The following is an 11,979-nucleotide window of genomic DNA, read 5'->3' as shown; positions in this document are numbered from 1 at the left end:
TTTTCTCAGTACGGGGGCGGGGGCAGGGGGGGAAACGCAACAGAAACAAATTCAATCCACTTTAGCTGAATTCATCTGTAAAGGCACTTTCATTACACGATACTCCAGCCGTTGGTGGGCACAATCTCCTTCCTCTACTCCGCAGCTGTAGATCCAGCAGCGTGAACAAATATTTCGCCAACATTTTTGTTTAATAACCTAATTGTTATACACGTACGTTTAAATCCCTGCAAACTGTCCAATACCTATTAAATTGGAAAAAAAAAGCGTTTTACTCTTGAGATCAAATATTGAAGCAGTGAGAATGGAGTAAAGGCTTGTGATCCTTCGAGTTGAAATGCGTAAAGAAGAAAAAATAGTTGTTAAATAGGATAAACTTAAACTTCTAATGAGATTCATAAAATTTTCTCGAGGAACTAACCACATGAGGAAAAAAAAAAACCTCCCGAAAACCCTAGGCATGCCCAGTATATTAGTCATCTATGTTTAAAAAAAAATTGGGTTCGGAAGTTTTGGTCAATATTCTAGGCAAAATATGCTCAACAGATGATAGCAGAGATGCAGCCAGAAAACAACTCCAGCTATTTAAACTGCCAAATGAGACATAAAGCCGCATTGTAAAAATCATCTGGAAAACAGGTTTTCCTATTGAAGTCGCTATGTGTTAATTACTGTGATCTGGAAGAGCTCTGTATCTAAACGCCTGGAAGCCGACTTTCACCCCGCATATGTAAATGAAGAAAGTGCTGAATCTAAGCCAGAGGGTTCATGTTCGGATTCATTTCCGTGCATGCCTAGACATTAATAGGTGTTCATGTAGGGTTCGTACAGTACGAGGTGTTATTTCCTTATAAAGAAACACCAGGTCTCGCTTTCCATTCTCCTTACAAAATTATTCGCATTATTTATGCTACATTGAGCGATCTAATTTCTTCGTGATAGTCAGCTAATTGCTCTGGCAGGTAATTAGAAGCGGTTTACAACGCAAAGGGCTTTTGCGGTGGCCCTCGGATTATTAAGTTGCTCTGTAAATTATACCATATTTGCCGAAGACAGGGAGGGGGAAGGGGCTTTTGAGAAGTTCTTCTGCTACGATCAGACCTGAAACACGTCCCTGTCCACCCCCCAATACTTAAAAAAATGGGGGGAGGGGGCTCTTCCAGGGCTCGGAGTCGAATTATTCTCAAGCACGCGATCTGAAGCCCATTTTGTTCGTGCTCACTGGTCCAGAATAACTTGGCCATAATGGCCGGGAATGGGCCAGGTCTGCAGCAAGCTTCCTGCGCCCTGGCAGCATCCAGCAGGCATGTGGGAAAAGAATGGCTTAAATGGGGACATCTGTTCAGTGTTGCTCATCTCGCTCCTGCAGCCAGGTCGGGTTAAGAGAATAACCTGTTCACCACCTTGCCTCCCTCCCGCTGCTCGTCTGCCTCCCTCCCCCGAAGTTAATAAGGCTGCTGGGGTGGGGGGGAAGGGCGCGAGGGGGGTGACCTAATTGCTCTGCCATATAGGCAAATAACGACAGGGAAAGGTGGCAGCTACATTGTAAGAGGAACAGTAAATATATCAATATTAGGGTCTCTCAAGTCAAATCGCAGTAGTTCTGCATTCAGGAGACGGCTATGGTGCACACTGAGCGTGTGAACGGACGTAGGCAAAACCTTCCTGGCATAGTGCTTCGAAGGTACGTCTTTCCCGGAAGACATGGAGTTCTTCCACGCCACAAACTGCAGCAAGTAAAATTTTTTATTTATTTTTCCCAGATTGACACTTCTGTGCACTTGGGAGAACAAAGAAATACATACGTACATACGTACATACGTACATACATACACGCATAGAAAGCTTTTCTTTTCTTCTGTGTTCTCTGCAGGCTACAGTTTTGGCTGTTTTAGGATTTGCGTATGAGAGTGTCTATCACACACTTTTATATACACGCACATATCTACAGGTGCCCATGTGTATATATATTTATATATTTGTATGTTTGTATATAAATAGCATGTATTGCGGGGCGTGACCCAGCTTCAGGCAGCCCGTCTAATGGGAACGTCCTGTCTTACACACCGATTTTCCAAACGTTTACTATATCTTGGCACCCGCTTGTAAAGCTTGTACTATGATTTGAACACGTGTGGTTAAAGCGTCCGACCCAGAGCAGCTCCTAGATTATTTGTAATTAAGCACAATTCCCAAAGTAACATTTATCTTCCCGAAACTGCGATTGCAATTGTCAACCGTCTGGAGGAGACGCGGGGTAATCTGGAAGCATTACCTCCTCTCCTAACGGAGCAGAATGAAAAGAAATCAATACCGCTGAGGAGAAGAATTTAGTAGTTTTTAACTGTAAGTGGTGCCTGGGAGAAGGTGATATATAATGGGAAAAAAACAGAAAGCAGCTTAAACAAATCTATTCTAGGCAGGACCGAAGGGCCGGCGGCGGGGGCTCCGCGCTCTGCCCCGCCCGGTGCCGGCGCGCTCAGCCCGGGCGCTCGCTCTCCCCTCCGGCGCCTCCCGGTACTTACATGACCGCCCAGGAGCCGATGCGTGCACAGCGATAACGTACCGGGAGAGCGGGGCGGGAGGGGGGTGGAGGGGGGGTAGAGAGGGCCGGGAAAAAAAAGGGGAGATGCAGATCGGATCTGGGAGCACACCGGCGATGTAAACAGAGTGGGTGTGAACGTGCCTCTTCTTCTCCCTCCCCAGGCATGCATACACCAGCATGTGCACGGTGTTCTCCTGGGCCAATCTAATTACAGGGACCTTTCGGAGGCTCAGCAGCGAGCTTTTTTTTTTTTTTTTTTTTTTCCCCCCAGCTCAGATCCAGACAAATAAATAAATAAATAAATAAACGACGAAAGACATCGGTATGAATCCCCTCCGCCGGCTGCAAGGGAGCAGCCAGGCCGCTCAAGGCTGGGAAACGCGTGGCGGGCAGCGGGACGGGGACCCCGGCAGGGCTGGCTGGCACCTGGGACACGTTTGCACCGACGGAATAAAAAACCTACATAGCAATAGGTGGAGGCACTGGCGCACACGCGCTGTCCGCTCCCGCCGCGCTGCACCCGGTGCCCGACAGGGAGCTCCGGTCTCAGAGAAAGTGCCCAGTGAGGCAGTGAGAGAAACGTCCCAGGTAAAGCACGGCGACGGAGAGGTGCAGATAAAGGTTCAAGAAAGACATTAACCACCCCCTTTGCTCAGGGACCGCCAGGCACAGCGCGGTCTTTTCTGACTGGTGGCCGTTTTGTCTCATTTACGTCCTATTACCCTTCCTCCGCTCCCCGAACAAGTCGAGCCCTCGTCCGCCTGGAGAATTGGTTGTCACCCCTCGGTAAATCTCCAGGTGACAGATTCCAGGTGAAGGTGGAGGGTGAAGGGGACACCTCCTGGCCCCCACCTACCCAGGGCAGCAGGTGCGGGACGGTGGGGCAAACACGGGGGCAACGCAGCCTTTTCCAGCGCACGGAGCCCAGGTAGGGTGAGGACAAGGTCCCTGCCTAGCGGCTTTCCCCGTGCCCACGGGAGCGGAGCTAGGAGCCGCTGGACGCGGGGCTTCCTCCTCGCTGGACGCTTCACAGACGGCGGAGCGGAGCCGCACGGCCAGGAAGGCGACAGGAGAGTCTGGATCCCACCCGTGTGCCCCTAAATTCGCTCAAGGGTGGCGTGAAACGCTTTCCCTCTCTAACACGGACATCCAGCACACGGCGTGGTTAGCCTGCAGTTTAATTTTTCCAGCTATGCATTTTCAAATAGCGCAGACCTCTGTTTCCTCAAAGAGAAATCTGCCTCTACACCCCGGTAGCGCTGCCTGTAGACAGGCAAGGACCTCTGGTACAAGGGTCTATCCATCTCTGTCCGCTCGCCGGTCGCAGCTCGGAGAATCGGAGTTTGCTCCAAGGAAAATACACCCCCCTTCCCGAAAGGTTAGCGACAGCTATCGTTGTGCCTAAAGTTCCGAGATTGCTAATCTACATTGTAGACTCAAGATGTTAGGTAGACTTGAGCAAGTTGTTCCCAGGATGTAAATTAGGTCCCAAAAGCTGTTGTCCAAATCGAAGAAACAGAGAAATTAATCTGGGAGACTATCCATCATAGGCTGTAATAAAGGGAGCGACATGGATGAGACAGATGATATGATTAAGGAGCTGTGGTCGTTTTAATTAACTTTTTGCTGTCCTGTAATGATCAAACTGGTCAACAGACCCGGTCAATAAGCATGTTAATATCAAACAAATAAAACCAGGGATGATTAAAAACCTCCTGGTTTATTAAATTTGAAATTCAAATGAAATTTATGCTGCAGATGCATACAGAATGCTAATAGATTTTAGCTTTATTGAGAGTGGATCCCACAGGTTTTCAAGAAACGGCACCGAACATTTATCTCCTCCCGTACATTAAACTTCAAATGGGGAGGGGGGGGGAAGTTTTAATTAATTTCTGGAAAACCTCTCTTTGCTGGCTTCCCCCCCCCCCCGCTCCCCCCACCTGCATATTATGTTGATGTACTGCACCCTTAAGTGCAGTGGTCAATAAGGCGAATGCAAACAAAATTGTAAGCTTGCTTAAATCCTTTGCCCACCAGGAAATGTATGCAAAGGAGGAGGGTTACAGATGTTTCCGTGGCGAATTCAGGAAAGATCAGCTCACCGCTCTCAAAGTTCAGAAGCTGCTGCTTTTCCAGTTTCGGGGAAATTATCAGAGTAGCAGGAGGATGCCCACTGGCAGGAGTTTTGTGATTTCTGTTCTGATGGATTTGTCCTTTTTTTCCTCCCTCTCACTTGAGTTCCCTGGTAAAGACTCCCACGACTATTTTTACAACGACTTTTTCATAATTTCCCGCACGGTGCTTTTAAAGGAAAAGCGCATTGCGAATTAAGGATTTTCGACCCCAAATCAAAAGAGTCAGGGCAAGCATCGGAACAAACAAACATGAAAAGATAAAAAAAAGGCACGTTTCCTCTGGGCAGACAAGTGCAGACAAAATATGGATCCGAATGGAAGACCCACCCGGCGAGGCTCTCCTAAAAAGAGATATATCACTAAAGGCTTCTACTTCCCCTGTGGATGGCAAAGTCTCTCAGACTTTCTGGGGCTGAAAGGAATGCGTGTCGATCTTTTTACCTAACCTGGCACACCACAAAATGCGATTTTGTGTTCCTCTAAAATGTAATGCTCACAATGCTTGTTTTGCTCTTACGCTTTCTGATCTATGTCTTAATAGTTCCTCCCCATCTCCAGCAGATAAAGAAAGTGGAGATAAAAAGTTAATAAGCATTCATACAAGGGAGTATTCCGGGAAATGTTCTTCCCCTCTTTGCGGGTGATAGTATTGATTAAATTAAACCCGAAATTTAAACAAGTGTGCGTTAGGTCTGTAAAATGAATATCATCATAAAAGGAGACCAAAGCAATGAAGTTAATTCTTTTTTATTTGTTAAACGGAGTTCCCTCCTTCCCCCACCCCTTCCTCCTTCTGGGCTGGCCTGTCACGCCTTCTCAACAGGCTAAAATCATTCAGAGCAGCTCGCGGAGAGAAACGCGACATTTATGGTAAGCGTCAGCCTTCAGAGAAAGAAAGCAGTTCATTAATTTTCTTCATTCTTACTTCAAAGTATGATAATGTACATTACCCCCTTGATCAATAGATATGATGTACAGTCAATATCCCCACGACACGGAAACGGGTCAAAACCGAAGCCGAGAGAAAGAGAAAAACATCCCCTGGGAAGCTAAGCAGAGCCGCGGAAAAGCCGTGGGGGTGAGAGCACCTGGGCGAGCGGGGCCGGGCCGGGGCTGCCCTCACGGATGGCTCCCCAGGGAGAGGGGAGCGAGCTCTGCCTTTCCCCGCAGCCGCCCAGGGCCGGGCGAGGAGCCGCGGGGTGCAAAGCGCGCACCTTCGAGGTGCTGCGGGACGAGGCGGCGGGGCAGCTCGGCAGCCAGCCCCTGATCGTGCCGCTGCCGCCCGGGTGGACTCCGGACTTGTGCGACACCACCGCCAAGAATCACGCCTGAAGCCGCGGGTCTGCGAGGGCGAGAAGGGAGGGAAGGACAGGCAGCAATGGCCTTAAGAATTTCCCCCCCTTGCTGGGACAACGGGAGAAAGAGGACTGACCAGAGGGGATCGGGATGTGGGGGCGGGGTGCCCAGTGGAGAAACGGGATGCTACCGCTCTCGCCAGTGCGTGCCGATAATCATATAGGCTGCGATGATGATGATATAAATATTCAAATATAAAACGCTTCGCGGAAAAAAAAAAAAAAAAAAAAAAAAAAAAACCCAAAAAACCAAACACCAAACAACCTGTTGTCAAATCACGCACGCGGGGGGGTGATGGAAAGGGGCAGCCGGGACGAAGCAGCCCGAGAGGGGGGTGAGCGGTCCTTGCGGACCGGGAGCGCAGCCCGCGCCGCTCGCCGACGTGAGTGCGTGAGGTCACCGGCGGCGGCGGGGCTCGACGGCCGGGCTCGACGGCGCTGCTGACCTCACGCACTCACGTCGGCGAGCGAGGCGGCGGTGGCGGGGATTGGCTGGCGGCGGCTCAGCGGCACTTCAAAGCCGGCGAGGGAGCTACAATTGTGGTGGAATGGGCGGAACTGATCATTGTATTGCACACCTCTAAAAAAAACACTGCCTCTGATTTATCAATATAAAAAAGATCCTCTGAGAGGAGGGCACTTTTGTGTGATGGCAACTTCACTTCTAGGGGTGAGTCTAAGGATTTTTTTCTCTTGCTGGTTTAATTGGTTTCTTTTTATTGTCGATTGGAGGGGGTTAAAATAACCCCTGTCTTGACCGGGGCTATCAGTCTCCTCTATTCAGCCTGGTTTTTTTTTTTTTTCTTTTTTTTTTTTTTTTTTTTAACTTAAGCACAAGTGAGTTTAGGAGAAAAGAAAGAGTGAGAGGGGGAAAAAGGGGCAGAGTCACTTTTCAGTGAGCAGGAAAAGGTTTTAAGGGCATTTGTAGAAACAACCTACAGCGCCTTGGGCTGTGCTGTTCCTGTGCCCCCGGAGAAGTGGCTTTTCTTCTTTACATGTGACTGCTGGAAGAAAAAAACGAACAAACAAAAAAAAAACCCCAAACCCAGAACTATCGGGTTTTTGCGTGCAATTTTTTTTCTCAAATTTGCAACAGATTGTGGCTTTTTATTTCCCTTTAAAATAACACAACCCACCGTGTCTAGCAGGTACGTTCAACTCGTGTATGCATACATATTTACATATGTTAAATTTATATATATATTTCATTATCGTTGCTACGTAAATTAGGCGGATTTTAAGGACTCTTTTTCATAAAAGAAATCAGTAATTTGATAGTCCTGCGATTCTGTGTTTAAGAAAACAGCCTAACTGGCCTGAGGGACGGTGACCGGCCACGTACCGGGGAAAGGGAGCAGGCTGAAACGTAGCTGCCGCCGTGCCGGGGGCATCTTTAAAGCTACCGCAACAGACGCAACTTTTTCCCCCTCTCTCCTTTTTTTCTCCCCCTTTTTTAACCCTTTCCGAGCTCCTCCGGGGGAGGGGAGTTGGATGCTGAAAAAAGCCCCGGAAGGCGTTTGGAGGCAGAACCGCGGTGCCGGCCCCAGCGAAGGGATCCTCCCGCGGGAGTCCCGAAACTTTGCGCCCGGGGCCGGGCGGCGGAGGAGCGGAGCGGGGCCGGGCGGCGGAGCGGTGCCGGGCGCGGAACGCGGGGCGCGGGGCGGCGGAGCGGGACCGCTCCATCCCTGACGCCGGCGGGACGGCCCTCTCCCCTCTGTGCCCGCAGGAGGAACCGCGGGTAGGCTCCACGCCGCTGGCCATGCTCGCCGCGACCTGCAACAAGATCGGCAGCCCCAGCCCCTCGCCGTCCGCCCTTTCGGACAGCGCGTCCTCCTTCGGCAAAGGCTTCCACCCCTGGAAACGCTCCTCCTCCTCAGCCTCGGCGGGCAGCTGCGGCGCCGTGGGCTCCGGCCTCCCGGGCTTCGGCGTGGCGGGCGCGGCGCGGAACGGCTCCTCGGCGGCGGCGGCGGCAGCGGCGGCGGCGGCCGCCTTGGTCTCGGACTCGTTCAGCTGCGGCGGCTCGCCGGGCTCCAGCGCCTTCTCCCTCACCTCCAGCAGCGCGGCGGCCGCCAGCTCGCCCTTCGCCAACGACTACTCCGTCTTCCAGGCGCCGGGCAGCGCCGGTGGCGGCGGCGGCGGAGGAGGAGGCGGCGGCGGGGCGGCGGGACAGGAGGCGGCGGCGCACCAGCCCGTCTTCATCTCCAAGGTGCACACGTCGGTGGAGGGGCTGCAGGGCATCTACCCGCGGGTGGGCATGGCGCACCCCTACGAGTCCTGGTTCAAGCCCTCGCACCCGGGGCTCGGCGCCGGCGAAGTAGGCTCAGCGGGCGCCTCCAGCTGGTGGGACGTGGGCGCCGGCTGGATCGACGTGCAGAGCCCCAACGGGGCGGCCGCGCTGCCCGGCTCGCTGCACCCGGCGGCCGGCGGACTCCAGACCTCGCTCCACTCGCCATTGGGCGGCTACAACTCGGATTACTCGGGCCTGGGCCACTCGGCCTTCAGCAGCGGCGCCTCCTCGCACCTCCTCAGCCCCGCCGGGCAGCACCTCATGGACGGATTTAAGCCGGTGCTGCCCGGCTCCTACCCGGACTCGGCCCCCTCGCCGCTGGCCGGCGCCGGGGGCTCCATGCTGGGCGGCGGTCCCGCCGCGCCGCTGGCCGCTTCGCCGCGCTCCTCCGCCCGCCGCTACTCGGGGCGCGCCACCTGCGACTGCCCCAACTGCCAGGAGGCCGAGCGGCTGGGGCCGGCGGGGGCCAGCCTGCGCCGCAAGGGGCTGCACAGCTGCCACATCCCCGGCTGCGGCAAGGTCTACGGCAAAACCTCGCACCTGAAGGCGCACCTGCGCTGGCACACGGGCGAGCGGCCCTTCGTCTGCAACTGGCTCTTCTGCGGCAAGCGCTTCACCCGCTCCGACGAGCTGCAGCGGCACCTGCGGACCCACACGGGCGAGAAGCGCTTCGCCTGCCCCGTCTGCAACAAGCGTTTCATGCGCAGCGACCACCTCAGCAAGCACGTCAAAACCCACAGCGGCCCCGGAGGCGCCGGGGGCCCCGGCGGCGGCGGCCCGGGCGGCGGCCCCGGCCCCGGCGGCAAGAAGGGCAGCGACACCGACAGCGAACACAGCGCGGCCGGCAGTCCGCCGTGCCACTCCCCGGAGCTGCTGCCGCCCCCCGAGCCCGGCCACCGCAACGGCCTGGAGTGACGGGCGGAGGCGCGGGGCCGTCGCGCCCCTCAGTCTCGCCGCCCTCCTGGTCGCGCAGCCCCCCGAGCGCGCAGCCCTGCGGCGGGGACGCGGACACGTAAGTAGCCGGCACGGCTCCGCAGGAACAACGCTCAGCCCCGCCGCCGCTCCGCTGCCCTCCCGGAGCCCCGCACGAGGCTGGCGGAGCGGCCGGGCCGCGCAACCCCCGCGGGAGCGGCTCGGAGAGGGGGGAGAGCCGCGACCCACCGTGGGGCGGCCGCGCCGCCGCCTCTCTTCCCCTTCGCCTTGAGACCCCCCGCCTCGTATCGCTTTTAGAGCGGAAAAATACCCACGTTCCCTCTCGTTTTGCTGCTGGAAACCGGCCCGCGCTCCCTCCCTCCGCCACCGGCGCCGGTACAGCCGCGGTGCCCCGGCAGGGCGGGCGGGCGGGCCGGGGCTGCCCCGCGGCGGGGCTTCCGACGGCAGCGCCGCCAGCAGCGGGCCGAGCCCCGCACAGCGCCCAGCTGGCCTCGGACCTGCTCATCCCGGTGACTGCTCAGAGCCCATCTGCTCCCCGGCACCGGAGCGGCAGCGTGCTTATTTCCCTTCCCCCGTTTTTTTTTTTTTTTTCTCAATTTTAACGAATCGTTTACCTCCTCGACTCCAAATTTTACTGCGTTTGCCAGCGCACTTGTATGATTCTCGTTTGAGCAGGAATAGCGAAATACGGTGAAAATAATTAGGTTGAAAGTCGTATATATATATATTTTTTTTTATCTTCAGACGAAAGAAGAAGCACCGTGGGTTTCAAGCGAAGATGTATTTCCAATGCCAAAAAAGGGAGGCTGGGGGGAATAGGAAAATTAAATATTTGTAAAATACGTCTGAACCTATAGGTTTGTACCACTGGGGAATCGTTCTAGATTAGCTAACAATTAAATAAAACTCCACCAATGTATCGGTGTGAGGTGCAGTTGTCCAGGAGACGATTTTGTATAGTATTTTTCTTGTAAATTACTTCCAGTTAATATTTGAAAATATATTGAAGTACACTTGAACTTTTTTCTTTTTTATTTTTATTTCTTTTCCTGTCACGAGAAAACATTCTTGTTGCAGTCCTGGTTCACTGCATTTTTTTTTCTGGACTCCTTCCTTGAAGCGTGCACCAAATCACACTTCAGGATATAGGTTTTGCTTGAATATTAATTTAGCTAGGCATACAACTGTAATTAAGCAAACAATATTTGATAAATGTTGAATGACATTTAATTTAATGGAGCATGTACTTATTTGCATTTGCTGGCAGTTCAGGTATAGTTACGGTGAGAGTTCTCCTATATTTCATAAAGTGGGTTTGCCACGACCCATGTATTAAATAAACTGTCCAAGTGAAACTGAACTAACGTTGGCCTATGTGTATTTCCTGAAAATAATATTGATAAATGTTAATAAACACTCCTGACACTACATTAGCGGTTTGCAATGCTGCAAACTAATTGTCTCATTGTAATGTTGAAATAATTTGGATATTTCACATTGAAATGAAAAGCCCTTCGCTGGAACATTTTAGATTTGCATTTTAAATGCATGAAATGTAATTGATTTTTATCTGTAATATTTTAAATGGTATTAATAAACTCCAGAAAAACATTCTACCTTAGGTCAGCCAGTTGTTTTTCTTCTTTGTAAGTCTATTGTTATAGTCAATGATTTACTTTGAACTCATATGGCATGAGTTGTTCCCTAGAGTTTCAGAGAAAAGTGAAAACACAACGAGTGTAAATTGTAGAACCTACTGAGAGCATCTTTGAGGCATTAAAATGAGTAAGTTGTTCTGTTTCGTGCTTTCTACAATGCACTGTTAGAGGAAACTAAGTGAAATACATTAGCTCTTTCAAATTTTTTTTTTAAATCAGACTAATAATACAGTGCCTCTCACAGACCCGAGTGTGTTTGAGAAGCTGCTTTGCATATACCTCCTCTGTGAAATTATTTTTCGTATCGTGCCAGATCCATTGTGAAAGGACATTTAATATTGAAATGCTGGGGGTCATTATTGCTTTAAAAGACAAAATAAAAAGTGGACCTCTGCTTTTGTTTTGAGGTAAGGTGGTTTGTTTTGAGGTTGTGGCTGGGAGCGATGCTAATTCCCGTGGTGAGCACTAACTTCTTCAGGTCTCAGGGCTGGGAAACTTCGCGGTTGCATGTGAAAACTCCCTTCTCGTTCGGGGGCGTTTTCCCCACAGGACTGCGAATCTGGGCAATTTCAGGGGCTGCGGGGTGTTGTCAGCCAGCCGCTCCAGCACTGCCGTCCTTGCTGTGTCCTTTAAATCTTTTCCACAAGCTGTCCCTGAACAACAATAAAAACGCAATTGTGAGTGTCTTTGGCATTAGCTTAGCGTTTTGGCAAAAAAACCCAAAACAACAAACCAAAACCAAACCAAAACCCTCAAACTCTTAACACTTTCTTTTACTACCTTTTTTTTGGGGGTGAGGTGGGGAAGCGTGTGGAGGATGTGTTGCTTCTGTTTGGAAATCTGGCCTCTTGTGTTACACAGGAAGGTGATGCTCTCTGTCGAGGTACTGAAAAATCTGAGCTAGAGCATGGAATCTGCATAGCAGAATGATCTTTTGTGCATACGTTTAAATCATGTTGTTAGTAGTACCTTAAGCAGCAGGTATTAAATGCAGGGCAAAAAAAGCACAGACGAGTCAAGTCCAGATGAGTTCAAGATTTTGGTCGTCTGCACGGTGTAGGGG

The 11,979-nt window shown here is 51.9% G+C and overlaps 1 protein-coding gene across 1 annotated transcript; it reads left to right on the top strand.

Annotated features, from left to right (window-relative positions):
* The first annotated feature begins 7,569 nt into the window (after positions 1-7,569).
* Positions 7,570-10,772, top strand: SP8 (Sp8 transcription factor). The gene has a single exon (XM_085050896.1). It carries the CDS (start codon positions 7,798-7,800, stop codon positions 9,238-9,240), a length of 1,443 nt encoding a protein of 480 aa, XP_084907022.1. The 5' UTR covers positions 7,570-7,797; the 3' UTR covers positions 9,241-10,772.
* The last annotated feature ends 1,207 nt before the right edge of the window (positions 10,773-11,979 follow it).

The sequence above is a fragment of the Lichenostomus cassidix genome, chromosome 2 (genome assembly GCF_008360975.1).
Source record: "Lichenostomus cassidix isolate B80296 chromosome 2, HeHo_3.0, whole genome shotgun sequence".
Taxonomy (NCBI): domain Eukaryota; kingdom Metazoa; phylum Chordata; class Aves; order Passeriformes; family Meliphagidae; genus Lichenostomus; species Lichenostomus cassidix.
This window is presented reverse-complemented; position numbering and strand designations above follow the sequence as displayed.